This window comes from Mustela nigripes, chromosome 13 (genome assembly GCF_022355385.1).
Source record: "Mustela nigripes isolate SB6536 chromosome 13, MUSNIG.SB6536, whole genome shotgun sequence".
In the NCBI taxonomy this organism is placed as follows: Eukaryota; Metazoa; Chordata; class Mammalia; order Carnivora; family Mustelidae; genus Mustela; species Mustela nigripes.
In genome coordinates, this window is record NC_081569.1 from 85,475,833 (window position 1) to 85,492,598 (window position 16,766).

Genomic DNA, 16,766 nt, shown 5'->3' on the forward strand with positions numbered 1-16,766 from the left:
GAGTTTAAACCAAAACAATATGATGTTGAAATTTCATAGCTTACAGTATATAATTATGATAGCACATTCTCCCTATTTGTTTACTCAAACAAGATGAAATTGAGAGGAATTTGCTAAAAACAAGTGGTTTCTAATTTAGCTTCAGCCACCATGATCATGTCCAGGACTTGGAGTTTATAACTGGTCACACCTAACTTTAGCATATCTACAGGCAAAGGATTTCTCCTTAAGGAATGAATACTTTGTGAAAGATCACTTATTTATAAGTGCCCGTATTTTGTTTTTATTCTAAAACTACTGTCCTTGGGGCGCCAGGGTGGCTCAGTGCGTTAAAGCCTCTGCCTTCAGCTCCGGTCATGATCCCAGTGTCCTAGGATCGAGCCCCGCATCTGGCTCTCTGCTCAGCGGGGAGCCTGCTTCACCCTCTCTTTCTGCCTGTCTCTCTGCCTACTTGTGATCTCTGTCTGTCAAATAAATAAATAAATTAATTAAAAAAAAAAAACCCTATGTCCTCTGCTTTTCTTCTTAAAAGGATTTTAAGTTTGACAGGTTGGAAAAGGCATCATCAACAGACAGGTGAGATTCACCTGCTTTTTAAAGTTCAAACATTAATGATGCTGGAAATAATAAAGTATTTGTTACAATCAGTATTTGTCTGTTGGTGTGATTTACTGGTAAGGGAGTTTATTTTAGGTACTTGTGTGTGTGTGTCGTTTACTTCCAAAAATTTCACTAAATCATCAGATACACTTTTCCTTTGAAATAGCTATTATTTATTAGTTACAGCTTAAAATAACTTTTATGAGATAGCCAGGCTTTACAAAATAGATTTTCTAATGTATAATATATATCTGATAAAAATGGGAGTTAAAAATAATGCCTATATTGTGTTAATTTTAATATTCTGATGATAAAAATAATATCTAACATTTACTGATGTGCCAAACACTAGGCCAAGTACTTTGCATCAAAATAACTCAAGCAAAAGTGTGACTATGTTCTCATTTTACAAAAAAGAAACTTAGGCTTGCATGGGTAAGTTAACTTGACCAAAGTTACGCCCTTGGCAAAGCTGAAATTCTAACCCAGGCAGTCTGATACCAGAGTTGCATGCATATTATCACTTCCCTATAATTATTAACTTATTGTATCCTATTTTTTGGAATCTAGAAAATAATGTTCCTACACCTGTGTTTCTCAGCTTTAATTTTATGCTGGAGTTATTTGGACACTCTGACAGATCTTGATTTAATTAATATAAGATGTGTTCTGGACTAAGAATTTCCAGAAACTCCTCAGGTTATTTCAACCTGCAGTCAAGGTTGTAAACCATTGCCCTGAGTACCTACCAGAAGTGGAAAAACTATACTGTACATGCTTAGTTGATTATAGTAGGAGTAAGAATAGTAAGTACATGTTTAAAGCTATGAGAGCACCTATTTCCACAAAAACTTTCATCTGAATGATTTAATATGTAGCTATGGCATTTCACATATCATTTGTTTTTGTTTTGTTTTAAATACAGAGATAGCTCATAGTTATCTTGAACAAAAGACTACAGGGAGAAATAAAAGTACAGAGTCGGATGAACTACCAACTGTGAATTCCAAGGAAGGCATGCATCAGAAATCCAATGAATTAGTCAATGAAGACACCCATGAGGACACAGAACTGCCAGGGCAGAGATCAAGGAATTTACCTTATCCAGGTGATGAGAGAGCTGACTGCACTACTAAAAAATCCAAGTAAGTGCTGGCAGACTTAAATTTAGGAAATAAGATTGAGAAAACTCTTTCTTCTTCCCTTCCTCCTTCCTCCATTCATCCCTCCGTTTCTTTTTGGCGTGGGCTAAATTGGACATATCATTAACTTACTGGAATTTAGGCAACCTACTGGAGTTTTCTACTGTTTTCTTTACATGGGTGTGCTAAAAAGCACAAGGTGAGTTTTAATGAAGGCAAAGTTGAATATTATTGCCTGTGTCCTTTTTCTTTTTTTTTTTTAAAGATTTTTTTATTTATTTGACAGAAAGATCAGAAGTAGGCAGAGAGGCAGGCAGAGAGAGAGAGGAGAAGGAGGCAGGCTCCCTGCTGAGCAGAGAGCCTGATGTGAGGCTTGATCCCAGGACCCTGGGATCATGACCTGAGCCGAAGGCAGAGGCTTTAACCACTGAGCCACCCAGGTACCCGCCTGTGTCCTTTCATTTTGGATCTGGAAATAACTGTTAAGGTGACACAAAAGGGAAATTATTCATCAGAACCCTAAACTGGCAGTTCTAGGACAAAATAAGCTCAAAGGTGTGTTTTGGTTTTGGTTAGCATGATTTATTATTTAAGTGAATTTGAATGCTTCTAGAAAGGCCTTGTACTCTCTCCCATTTGTCTTCCTTATTATTTTCTTTTCTGCAGCTTTTAACATTCACCTTACCTACTTATCCCAGGAAGAGATTTGACTTTGTGACACCTGTGACTTTTAGCTCTATGGATTAAAGTATTTTGATAATTAGTCTTATATTTTGAAAATACTGCAGAATTGTAAAAATTTCAGTGACACTTATATATTCAGTCCAAACAAAATCTTATATATTTTAATAGTTTTGCATAAGAACAGCTAAATAAGTAAAATGATTATTTAAAAATTATTTAGTAGATATATTAATGAACATTAATATATAATTTATGTATTATTAATGTGTTTTTACTTCTTGGCAAATAGATCATTACTAAAGTGCAGATTTCGAATATACTTTTGGGGAATAAGAGTAGGGATGAATGAAGAAGTGATAAACATTTTTTAACCACATGGGACAAATAGTAGAGATTGGGCTAAAACCTCAGTATGAAATATCTAATGTAATTGCAACAGAAGAAATACATGATAGGTAGAGCTGCAGGGACTGTCCCAGACCTCACTGATTAACTTCTTAGAAACTCTAAGATTTACCTATGTTTACAACTTTAATATGATGCCTTCAAAAATGATCCATCTCTTTTCCCTTCCCTTCTTTTTTTTCTTAAATTTTAAAAAGATTTATTTATTAATGTGAGAGAGACTGAGAGAGAGAGAGAGAGAGCACAAGGAATAGGGAGGGACAGCTGGAGAAGCAGACTCCCTTCTGAGCAGGGAGCCTGACGCGGGGCTCGATCCCAGGACCCTAAGATCATGACCCGAGCTGAAGGCAATTGCCCAACTGACTGAGCCACTCAGGCACCCCTCCCTTCCCTTCTTTATACTACATGCTAACAAGTCGATATTGTTCTCAAATAGCATACAAAATGTCAAAAAAGATTACTTACCATTAAATGTCACAGGAGTAGGTTTTCATTTTTAATTTGTTTTGAGTTTAATAATGAAAAAATGATATTCTGTCAACCGAATTGAAAAAAAGTATGAATGTTGTTCCCATTTTCCAAAAAGTGAGATATGTTTCTAGAATCCTGACCAAAAGTCACAACCCTTGAACTGAACCATGAATCTCTGTAGAAGTTAATAAATGCTTTCCACAGATTTAGTTCTCTTAGTTGATAAATTAGAACCTCTGTAAAATTGATGTATTTATTCTTTTTGATCCATAGTATTGTCTTAACGGTGCATAACAAAAGAAATTTAAAATTAAGTAACTTTACTTATTTTTTGTTAAACTTATTTTTTGTTAAATTCCCTCATTCACATTCTAAAATTTATAGATTCTGTATAGTAGAAATTATATGTATATATTGTTAATAGTTTTTTTATTACAGCATTATGGAACATAGAGAAAATGATTTGCGGTGTGAATGTACGATCCCTTGTCAAGTAACTTCAGACTTAGATAAAGAGAAGAAAATAGCATTTCTTCTAAAAGAATTGGACATTCTCAGAGCGAACAATAAAAAGGTACAATATAGGAAGTCTGATCATTGTACACTGTGCATTTAGCTGTTGACCTTCTAAGTTTGCTTTGTTGCCCATCATAATTCAGTTTCATGCTGTATTTTCATCCTTTAATGGTATAGCTCTATATTGTTGCCATACCATGGCATCAGATAATGACTGAGACAGTGGCTATGAAAAGCAAATTCTTTTATTTCCTCCCTGGCTGGCCCGTGATATCACTTCCTTTTTCATAGAACGATGGTACCTGGAGTAGGTACCTAAAAAGAAGGTTCAAGTTTTATTGTAGTAAAAGTTTACTTCAGTATTATGGAAAGTGAGAAATACAATGTACTGATTTTGTGTTACTTAACTTTTTCTTCTTTGTTTATTAGTATCGGTGCCCTATATTTTACCTCAATAATATATATAATTTAAAGTCATAAGGCTTGGCAATATTGTCACATTCCTTGTGTTGTTATGTACCATCGCATTTGTCCAGTCCATTTTGTCATGTCATGTTTTATCTTTCCGGACTCTTTCTAGTTGCATTTCTTTGAGCTATAAATAATTTTATTAAATAATGTTCATATTTTATGTTTTCTGTTTTTTTAACCTCTGCATACCTCTACATACCTTTCTGATTTTAATATTCTAGTTTTTTGACCTAATCATACTGAAGCGCGATGTTAGGAATATTGATCATGCCTGACAGAAAAGAACACAAATGACAAAAGCCAAGGGAGGAATTGAAAAACAAAAAACAAAAAACAGTTGAGGGGTTCTGTATGAAAGTAGGAGATATTTTCTGTATTTTCATTTAGCAATTATTTATTATATGCCTGTTATAAATCAGGTACCAACGCTAATTTAAATGGAATATGATGGGATAGCATTCTCAAAAGAGATTTGTTTCACATATTAAGATTATTATCTTAATTAATTTTGTTTCAAAATATTAGATTTACTAAGAGAAGCTGTAAAGCTGTGCTGTTCGTTATTTTATTAGGATAGTGCCTTCCAAGTCCTTTGCTTTAAGACAAAAGAACAGATCAGATTGCTTTTTGCAATAGTTATTTTTAATAATTATGTCATTCCTTCTTTAATTTCATTGGCCTGTACACACACATACAAATTAAGTGTATATCATAATGTTTTTATAATTTCTATATCATTATAGGTAATTATTACTTTATGAGATGTCTTAAAATTTTAAATATTATGGGGTTCCCTTCCCCCCCCCCCAACCCCAGAGTTACGTATTTAGGCAATTACATGTAATATAGAAGGGCTTAGAAAAAAAATAATTTCTACTTTGGGATTAATTATATTTCTGCAGGAAATTTATCAAATAGGAATCTGTGTTTTTTCAATGTGTTTCAGCTTCAGGAAAAATTGACTAAAGAAGATAAGGAACAGAGAAAACTAAAGCTTACGCTGGAACTCCAGGAGAAAGCAACAGAAGCTCATATTGCTGAAAAGACAGCAGGTATAGTAGATGGTTATTAACATACAGTCTTAAGAATCATACATAAGGTTATTATATGAGGTGGCTTTGGTGAATACGAGCATACTAGCTTATTTGCCAAAGGAGGGGAGGCTCTGTCTTTTTTTTTTTTTTTTTTGGCTGCATAGAAAATAGGTGGCTTTAACATCCTGGTACTGGTATTAGTGAGAGCTTTACCTGTATTCATACTGATTTGGGCATTAAATGCATTGTTAACACCATGTCAATCCAATCACAAAAAGGTTGTTTGTTTTGTTGGAAGGGCCTGAACAAACAAGGGGAAATAATGATTACCAGTGCCTCTACCTTTCAACCAGCAGTTCAAATACCACTTATTGTTTTAGCTCGTTGAGAGGAAATACTTCTGTTCTGTGTGAAGATAGTCATATATTCATTGCCAATAGAAACCTATATTTGATTCAAAAATCTGTTTTGTGCAATTAATAAATTTTCATCTGATGATGTGGATGATGGAGTTAGTATTTTCACTGAGAAGATTAAAATGAAAGGTTGCCAGAGTTTAAGAATATAAATGACTGCCTTAAATATGTTTTGGAGTCTATCTTTACTCACAGGTATTTGCAAGGAGAAATTTTTTTTAATGTATCTGTGATATATTACAGATCAGATCAGATGATTGTCAATAGTCTGTTACTCTCTTCCTCACTCTGTTTTATGTTAAGGATAGAAATCTCACAGTATAATAGAAATTAACATGCAGAGGCATTTTAAAGGCTATTTATTTTAGTGTTTTTTATCAATTGGAATGATTTTAAGAAAAATTGTATTTCATGATTAGTTTGAAGCTATAATCATATTTTATGAGCTACATTAAGCTGGTTGCATATATGGAAGAATTCTGGTATCTTAGGTCAGAGACATTCACTGGTAGAGCCTGTCTTTAGAATATCACAATGCAAAATACAGCTAAACATCACTATGAAAATATAACCAAAATTACTATAAATAAATACTCGAGCTAAAATAACAAATGGTTGCTTTTCAGTTAATGTTCAAGAACCATGGATGTTTTGTTTCTTATTTAGTAGAGAAATATGAAGTGTGTAAACCTGGCGATTCACAGACCTGTACTCCTGGGGATAAAAATACATGTTTATAAAAAAATAAAAAATTTAAAAAAAAAGAGGCTAATATATTTTAAGGGAAATTAAACATACATTAAAAATGAATAATTCAGATAAAAATTTGGAACAATTTGGAAGTGTCTTGGTTTTTTTATAATCAAATATGTATATATTAACTGCTAAGAAGGTATTATAAGAAGTACATTTGTTTGAAGGTGTTTGTGTTATAATATGACTTTGCATGCGTCTTATAGGAGGAATTTGATAAGATTTAGGCCAGTTAGGCCATTTCACTGGTGAAAAGCATGGATTGTTATGTCTGCATAGATCATTTATGTGTTGGAGGGGAAAAGTCATTAAATAGTGTTATCTACTCTTAAAACTACTGTATGATATAGGTAATCATCTACTTCAAATATTTACTTATTTGTATATATTTAAGACTTCCCCTTGACTAAATAGTATGAATCATGCATACATAAATTAGAAAGAATTTGGTCACTTTATGATTCTTGTTAATCACGTATTTCTCATTCATTATACAATATTATTTTAGTAAATGTTTGAAATGTGTAGTATTTTTTTGCAGCCTCCTAAGTTGATGAAAATAGCAGGGCTATAGTTTCTCTGGAACAAAGCAATCTAGTTAAAAGAGATACATCCAACCTCTTAGTTACAAAAATGACAAAAATGAAAATCCTCTGAAGTTTTTTGAAAGTATAAATTTTCAGTGTGTATCTTTTAAATGTTTCAGTTCTACCTTTTAAAAAAGATTAAAGATATTTTACTTATGACATTAGAGAGAATCATTGTAATATGTCAAATTTTTTTAAAAAACTGAATTGCTTAAGAAATCCATTGGTTTAGTATGTAAACCTGGCGATTCACAGACCTGTACCCTGGGGATAAAAATATATGTTTATAAAAAAATAAAAAAAAAGAAATCCATTAGTTTGAAACTACTAGAGTGATTCTTTTTTTTTTTAAAGTTTTTATTTATTTATTTGACAGAGAGATCACAAGCAGGCAGAGAGGCAGGCAGAGAGAGAGGAGGAAGCAGGCTCCCCGCTGAGCAGAGAGCCCGATGTGGGGCTCGATCCCAGGACCCTGAGATCATGACCCGAGCCGAAGGGCAGCGGCCCAACCACTGAGCCACCCAGGCGCCCCAAGAGTGATTCTTGATAGACTCATGATTCTTTCATATTTTTTCATACATACAGTCTTAATAGCTTATTTCCCACCTGACTGGTTATAAGTGTAGTCAAAAAGCAAAACACAGTAACAAAAACAACTATGCCAGTACCTTAATAGAAAGAGGGACATTATAGGAATATGATTACATGTGAAAAATGTTTTATTTAGTATCTTATGGAAGGATAATAATCCATATAACAAGAACAAAGAAATCCACATAAATAGTAATGTTTGTTTCTATCATTTGCTCATTTTTATATTCAAAATAAAAAGTGTACTTAGTTAAGTATATTATGAATATGTACCACATTTATGTATTATAATGTACTTAAGCAGAATATAAATGTTTAAAAAAATGAAGATATCCCACATAAAAAGAAATACATGCAAAAACATCTCTAAACTTGGGTGCCTGGGTGGCTCAGTGGGGTAAAGGTTCTGCCTTCGGCTCAGGTCATGATCTCAGGGTCCTGGGATGAGCCCTGCATCAGGCTCTCTGCTCAGCAGGGAACCTGCTTCCCCGCCCCCCTCTGCCTGCCTCTGCCTACTTGTGATCTCTCTCTTTGTGTCAAATAAATAAATAAAATTAAAAAAAAAAACCTCTAAGCTAAACATTGGAAATTGCAAATAAGATACAAAATGTATGTTCATAGATTTTTTCAAATAAAATACTAATTAATATATGAGGTACTCAAAGGAATTAGGAGCCATTTCTATATAAGAATATTCATATCAGTATTAGTTATGATAGCCAAAAGTTAAAATCAAACACTAAGAGAATGATTAAATAAATTAAGATATGTTTATACTGTCAGACATCATGAAGTAACTAAAAACCATTTCTGAATAATTGGTGCAATGAGAAAATCTTCATGACAACATTAAGTGAAAAGTAGAGGAAAACTATAATTTAATTTTGTTAAATATATCTATACATGTGTGTTATATGAAACAAAAGGCAAATTTTGGTAGTATTAATGGATATATTAATGTTTCAATTAAGTTTTCTGCCCTTTCAGGTTTTCTAGAATGATTGTGGATTAGATTTAGTAGTACTACTATGATTAGAGATTAGTATTACTAATCACTAAAGATATGATTTTTTTTAAAAAGTTACTTGCTTTCTAATCTAAAAATGACTCTTGTGATAGGTTTGATATATAAAGACCACATAAACCAAAGTTTTATGAAATCTAATATGATGGCTGTGATCAAATCTTATTATTTACCTATGCCATTTTTGTTGTCTTTCAGATTTTCTCATTTGTTTTTGTCTATATGTGTATTATGTAACTTATGTATGTATTAGTCCATCTTTTCTTCTCACCTGATTGAATATAAGAATATGAATCTGGTGTTGTCGGGTTCCTTGGGGTGGCTTGGTTGGTTAAGTGGTTAAGCGTCTGCCTTTGGCTCAGGTCATGATCCCAGGGTCCTGGGATTGAGTGTCACATTGGGCTCTCTGCTCAGTGGGAAGCCTACTTCTACCTCTGCCTGCCGCTCCCCAGCTTGTGCTCTCTCTCTTCCTGACAAATAAAGTCTTTAAAAAAAAAAAATCTGGCATAGTCAAAACCACATAAAACAAGGTGCCCAATTGTCTGTAAGACACGTTGAAATAATGGGAAATCCAAAAATCTTGGAGTCAAATTGACCGAGGTTCAAATCACAGCTTTGATACTTAATACCAGTTTTGTGCCTTTGGCCAAGTTACTTACTAGCTTCATCAGGTTTATATTCTCCCATGTAAGATGTAAATGTTAACTAATTTACCAGATAATTTTAAGGATTATAGATAATTTATAAAAGCACCTAATATATAACTGGTACTCAGTAAGTTGCAGCTAATAGTAATACTGGTTATTTCTAGCTTTATAAAATTCTTAAATCTTTAATAATAATCATAAGTCATTGGAACACTGGGTGTGGTGCATAAACAATGAATTCTGGAACACTGAAAAGAAATAAAATGAAAAAAATTTATAATAAAAAAATAAAATGAAGGAAAAAAAAGAAGTCATGAAAATATTTTTGTTCTATGGCTTTTAATTAAAATACATTTTACTTAAATGTAAATCCAAAATAAAAGAAATGGGATACAAATGATTTGGGCTTTAATCTAATGTATACCTATAATAAACTTTCAGGCAATCTGTTAAAATACTGTTATGCCTATTTCCTTTACTTCCCTGTTGGTTTTACATAATGTGAATACTGTCATTCTGATGTAATCCCAGGAGGGTTTGAAACTCAGTTGTTTCCTCTATTGTGATAAAATCTCAAATGGTTGACCCTTTACCCTCTTCTTTTTTGATATCACCATTACCATCATTACTATTTTTATTAGGCACTTTATAGGAACTAAACTAGCTTCTTTAAAAGTCAAACAAGAAATATTTATTGAAGGGTCATTATGTACTAGGTATTGTGTTAGGCCCTGGAAATAAGAAAGATTTGGGATTTCAGAGGTTTCTTTTAGACTGCAATCACTTTTCCTTCATAATACACTATTGAAATAGTATATTATTAATAGTGGTTAATTGTTCAGACTTTGGATTCAGACCTTTGTTCTAATCTTTTTACCACTTATCGTGTGTAAGTGACAGCCTCTCTAAGCTTTGGTTAAAGCTTATTTTGTAGGTTACTGTGACATTTAAGTGAGATGATGTTTATGAAGCATTTAACCCATAGAGGGCACTCAATAGATAAGATGATGAGGCCATCATCTTGTTTTCTCAAGACTCCTTGATTTAATAGGGGATATATTCAAAGTGTATCCAATATAAGTTGTTACTTATACGGTTATATAGGTAGTTATATAAGGAGTTACTTATATACTTACAACTATTTATATATGGCTTTGTTTCTCAAAGGATTGATAAATACTTCTTTTTTTAAATTTACCAAGTCTTTTTATTTCATTTATCCCCACAGTTTTCAAATTTCTCTTGATTTTAAGATTTAACCTTACTTAAAAAGTTTGAGAATATGAAAATTATTTTTTTAATCTTTACAAAAAAGAAAATAAAGGAAAAAAGGACACCTGGGTGGCTCAGTGGGTTAAACCCTCTGCCTTCACCTTCGGCTCAGGGGCCTGGAATTGAGCCCCGTATCGTGCTCTCTGCTCCGTGGGGAGCCTGCTTCCCCCACCTCTCTGCTGCCTCTCTGCCTACTTACGATCTCTGTCTGTCAAATAAATAAATTAAATATTTAAAAAAAAGAAAGGAAAGGAAAAATATATAGTAAGTGAGTCTTACTTACTTAACAAAAGATGAAATGACCACGTCATTCCCTATTTATTAACACTGGGAAAAATTTATCTCATTGGAGCTATTTAGGACCTTTTACTGTGTTTAACTCACCAAATTGTACATGTGGATAAGAGTATTTGAAAATTATTGATATATACGACCTTTAAATACTACGGGATATTTTAGAGAAGCACAGCAGAAATATTGACTGTTTTTTTCTATTTCTTTTCATCTAAATAGAATATTTAGATCACAAATACTTCAAAATTTGTTTTGAGTTTGACAGTGACAGATAGTATTGCCTGGCCTGTTGCAACCATTAATTTACTCTTAGGTCAGCAATGTAGTTATAAGTTTATAAATAGCTTGTTCAGTTAAATCTTTCAGTTTTCCTAAATAGGCTCAGTGGGCATTATGTAGTGTAATGTCTCTTAATTTTTATTACTGTATTCCATTTACAGAATACAGATGATGTTTAAATTTTATACATAAGAATATTTAGTTTTTTATGTAATTTTACGATATTTAAAATATATTTCTTTAAAAGCCTTATTTTTTCTATTTCTTAAATGCTCACTTTAGAGTCTGCTTTATATGTTAGTTATTTTTCTTTCTTGCATGTCATCCATTAAAGATTAGCTGTGGAAGGTTGGAGCATGGAGAGATTATGAATGACAGAACAACTCCTGTAGAATAATAATCAGTTTTTGGTATTTAATGCTGTTTGACTTTTGCAGACACATTTCTTATTAACCTTTGGTACAAAGAGAAATCCAGGTTCCTGATATCTCATGGAGAAGATGAATTTGAGATCCTCTTCCAATTAAACTGAAATAAGGCCAATATTGGGTTTTAGCCAAAAGAACGCCTTAGTTCCTAAGTCTTGTGTTTATAAATCTCTCTCTCTCTCTCTGTCTCTCTCTCTCCGTCCATCTATCTATCTTAGTTACATTTTACATATAATTCAATGGCTACATTATTTGCTTATCTTGCTATACTGATTCTGTAAGCATTTAATCTGCTTTTTACAGCTTATCTCTTTAAATATAGATTCTTTTCTCTGTACCCAAATTTAGACTGATATTTTATAAATTAAAAAAAATATATTGTCAAGCTCTTCTTATTACAGAGAGTGTTCATTTGTTTTTGGTAGGAAGGAGAGGAGTTTAATTGTGATTGCCCAAAGCATCAGAACATAGAATCCGTGAAACTTGCAACTTAAGTTTTTCTAGGTTAACATGTAAATGTTAAAAGTATAGATATGTAACCATTATAGCAAGTACATTAAGACATTACAGCCAGTTAACATTGAAAAATAGAAGTTGTGTAATAGAAAACATTTACATTATTCTCTTTTCATAAGTATTCATTACTGTATACCATAACTCAGATGATATTGACCATCTAATGACTAAGAGCAAGAGTGAGTTTTATATATCAAAGGAAGATAATATAATATGTAGTTTAAAAAAGTACATGTTAGAATACTATTTTTCTGTGTATATAATGGGCATTATTAAAATGTGATAGCCTTTAACACTGAGATGTATTAACAGTATTATAATGGAGCAGTTCACATATATCAGTCTTGTTCTAAGATTTTATTTATTTGAGAGAGAGAGAGAGAGACTGAGACAGAGAGCACAAACAGGGAGAGAGGCAGAGGGAGAAGGAGATGGAGACTCCCCACTGAGCTGGGAGCCCAACATGGGTCTTGATCCCAGGACCTGGAGATCATGACCTGAGCCAAAGGTAGAGGCTTAATCATCTGAGCCACCAGGTGCCCCTACATCAATTTTTACATATCCATATCATCTTTTAGTTTGGAAGGAAAAAGGATTTCAAAAATATGACCAATTGTTTCAGATAAAAACAAAAAGCCAATTCTGTGAAATATAGCAATTAGAAATACTGATGGGTAGAGTGTTCATTATATTATCTTTGGCTGCGGAATCCTTTGGTTGTGAATCAGGATTATGATGAGTGCCAAGTGAAATAATGCTTGAGGGTAGAGTATGGCCAATTTTGTAAGCTCTATTCCTATGAAAGTTTGTACTTTTCTAGAAAAAATGAAATAAACATTGGGTGAACAAAGAAAGCATTATGCATAACAATGACCAACAATCGAAATATTTAATTAGGTCTAGTATACTATGAAATTTACTGTGGTGTCAAGTAGTTGAGAGCATATCATCTAATTAGAGTAATAAAAATTTGCAGAAAATGATTCTTTTTTGTTGTTGTTAAAGATTTTTTATTTATTTATTTGACAGAGAGAGATCACAAGCAGGCAGAGAGGCAGGCAAAGAGAGAGGAGGAAGCAGGCTCCCTGCTGAGCAGAGAGCCCGATGCGGGACTCGATCCCAGGACCCTGAGATCATGACCCAAGCCAAAGGCAGCGGCTTAACCCACTGAGCCACCCAGGTGCCCCGGAAGAACTTAGGTAGCAAATATATATATATATATATATTTTTTTTTAATTTTATTCATTTATTTGACAGACAGAGACACACAGCAAGGGAGGAACATAAGCAGGGAGGCTGGGAGAGGGAGAAGCAGGCCTCCTGCCAAGCAGGGAGCCAGATATGGGGCCAATCCCAGGGCCCTGGGATCATAACCTAAGCCAAAGGCAGACGCTTAATGACTGAGCCACCCAGGGGCTCCAGTAGTTATATTTTATAGAATTTTCATATTGGTATTTAATTAAAATTTAAAGTAGATATTCTATGCAAAAAGTAAGTACCTCTTAAAATTGTATTTCAGAAGTACATAAAATAATTGATAGTGGTTTTAATACTTCTGGAATAAGCTTATCTCTTTCACATTAACAGTTTTAGCTCTAGTTTCAAATATATTTAATGTTTAAATGTAAATAGGATATTCTTAGAAAGTATTTTTATATACTCTGTTTTCTGCACTAAGTACATGTATATAATAATTCAGTGTTTTGCAAAAAAATTTCTTATTTTATAATTTTGCTAATAAAACTTTCTTGTATATTTTTCTAATGAATTTTTAACAGTTTCTCTACTGTTGATAAGTATAAACGTATTAGCAACTTTACAGAGGAAAATTGGAAAGTGTATGTTAGGAGCTTAAGAAGCTGCTATTTAATGCAGTAACCATACTTCTTGGAATTTTCCTCAGTATTTAGCTGTGTATATACATAGAAATTTCTGTGCAAAGATGTTCATTACAGTTTTATTTATATAGTGAATAAGTGATAACAGTGTAAAATCTTATACTAGGAGCATCTTAGTTTATCAAATATGGCATGTCTAAATGATAAAATCCCAGGTACTATTTCATATTTATAAATAATACTAAAGAATATAGGAACATATTCTGTTTAAGTATACACAGAAAGTTACAAGATTATGTAACTTATTTCTGTCTTCTATATTTTTAGAGTGAGCCTGTATTATTTTAATCAGAAAAGGTTATTTATAGAATATCATATAAACATTCAAATACAGTTTTAGAAAAACTTAATAGTCTGGTCTGTTTTAATAGAGGCATCAAAAATAGAGGCATCAAACTACTCGGAGTAGGTTGGTTAATTTTCCATTGTTGTAGAGTATTTACCATCTATGTTTAAATTTCCAATAACTGATTTATGCAAAGAGAGAAATTATAATTTCTAAGGAAATTAAAAGACATAGTATAATGTTTATGGTTCTAGAATATATATTGGTAGTTTCATAAAACACTAGCATATTTGCAAGGAATCCATTTAACAAGTAAAGAAATAGATATCCAGACAATTTGAAATTGTTTCAAATATAATAAAAACCTGTCTTTTATAGGACATGTCTGTATTTGTTGCTTAGAATTTTTCAACATGAATTATAATGAGTGATTATTTTATGTTTCAAATCCTGATGATATCTTTTTCCTTCACTTTAGTTCAGCCTTTTCTCTATTTATATAACTACCTTGAGGATGTTAACAAATGGATTCTTTTTCTTGGTAAATGTCTATCCTCCAAATTATGTTATTTAGGGAATCATGATCCAGTGTTTAAACTAGAATGTTTTCCAATACACTGCCTCACTTCTATTTTATTTTAAAAGTAGTATGAGAAGTGTAGAATATAGGATTGTCAATAGACTCGGGTTCTACTAAGAAAATATGTACTCTGTCTTGACTCAATAAACTCATACTTGGTGTGGTTCAGCTTCTTCATATTTACTCTTGCCCATATTAGAAAACAATTAGCTTACTAAACAAATTTGAGTATTTGGTGTTGAAGGGGGGGTGATCTTCTCTGAATCTTCCTCGAATTTGCCTAAGAATTATAGGATATTTGATAACCATGTTTAAAAATGGAGATATCCAAATATTATTGTAAACACCCAATGATTTGTTTTACCTACAATATAAGTATTTTACTTGGTTGGCTTACATAGTAGCTAATAATATTTGTTAATGTAATTTAACTGCTGTGAACCTTTACTGAACAAATATTGAAATTTATTCAAGTCAAAGAAAGAGAATCTCTAATGACTTTTGTTAAAGCTTCTATTTAATAGTTAAGGAGAAAAGTTTGTATGACATACGAGATGCAATTAACAGTAGATTTTACATTTAATAAAAAGAAAGAAGCATGCGTATTTGCTTTATTCATTCCATCATAATTTGCATTAGAGCTGTGGGTGTTTAATGAGCAAATTCCAACTAAAATGCTATATTGATTTTCTAGTGAACTTTGTAATAGTCATCTACCTTGGAAAAGCTCAGTGTTTACAATTAAGTTTTCTTTACTAAAAATGTTTGAGAGTTGCATATTGATCCTTTAAAAGTACTGAGTTCTAGAAAGAATCGGGTTTTTCATAATCAAATTTCACATATAACCTGATAGATGTTAAAAAATTAATTTTGGAAATACTTCTTAGCATTTATAAAATGTGTAATCAGATTTTATGTGTGTGTGCTTTATGGCACTTTAAAACTTAACCAGTGGGCAATCTCCTTTAATATACACATTATTTACCTCTTTAGAGTTGAGAGCATTATAGAGGGAAAAAATGTTTTCTGTTGACTAACACAGGACCAAATAAGACCTTGGTGTAAATTGTTTAAGCATAAAGATAACTATACTTACTCTTCAAGCCCCTGACTTTGCTAGTCCTACCTCTTTCATTAAAGTGTTATTATATATAAAGTGGAACCCAGCTTACATTAAATGTCACTTTATAACATCTTATCATACTCTACAGAAGCGATAGGAAGCCTGTTGGCATTTAAAGTTTAGTAATTAGTATCTTAACCTTTTGATATGTCAGAATATTTCAGGGCATGACATACATGTTTATCTGTACTTAGGTCATTGTGTAGCATCATTTTGTCCATCCTAACTGACCTACAAATTAGAAGTAGGTTTTTTTTTTTTTTTTGGCAGTGTTAAAAAAAATTTTTTTTTCATTGCTGTGTAGTTGACACATGTTAGGTTAGTTTCAGGTGTTCAGCATAGTGATTCAACAACCCTTCATGTTATGCTTTGTTCACCACAAGTAATGACTATCATCTTTCACCATACAACACTATTAAATACCACTAATACCAATGACTACATTATCTATGCTGTATCTTTCATCCTTATGACATATTCATTCCATAATGGGAAGCCTGTATCTCCCACTCCCCATCACCCATTTTGCCCATTCTCCCATGACATCCCCATTTAGTACCCACCAGTTTATTCTCTGTTAATGGAATAATTTCTGTTTTTTGTTAATTTTTTTCCAATTTTGTTTTGTTTTTAGATTCTGTGTATAAGTAAAATCATATGATATTTGTTCTTTCTTTTTCTGACTTATTTTATTCAGCATAATACCCTCTAGGTCCATCCATGTTGTCACAAATGGCAAGATTTCATTC

General features: G+C 32.4%; 1 protein-coding gene across 4 annotated transcripts in view; it reads left to right on the top strand.

Moving 5' to 3' along the window:
• The window catches only part of MIPOL1 (mirror-image polydactyly 1), a 324,048-nt gene that overhangs the window by 72,044 nt on the left and 235,238 nt on the right, over positions 1-16,766 (top strand). For all 4 annotated transcript variants that reach the window (XM_059371253.1, XM_059371256.1, XM_059371255.1 and 1 more), the window contains exons 4-6: positions 1,526-1,745; positions 3,741-3,876; positions 5,236-5,341. In XM_059371253.1, the coding sequence (XP_059227236.1) occupies positions 1,526-1,745; positions 3,741-3,876; positions 5,236-5,341 (462 nt within the window). The remainder of the gene's footprint in view (positions 1-1,525; positions 1,746-3,740; positions 3,877-5,235; positions 5,342-16,766) is intronic.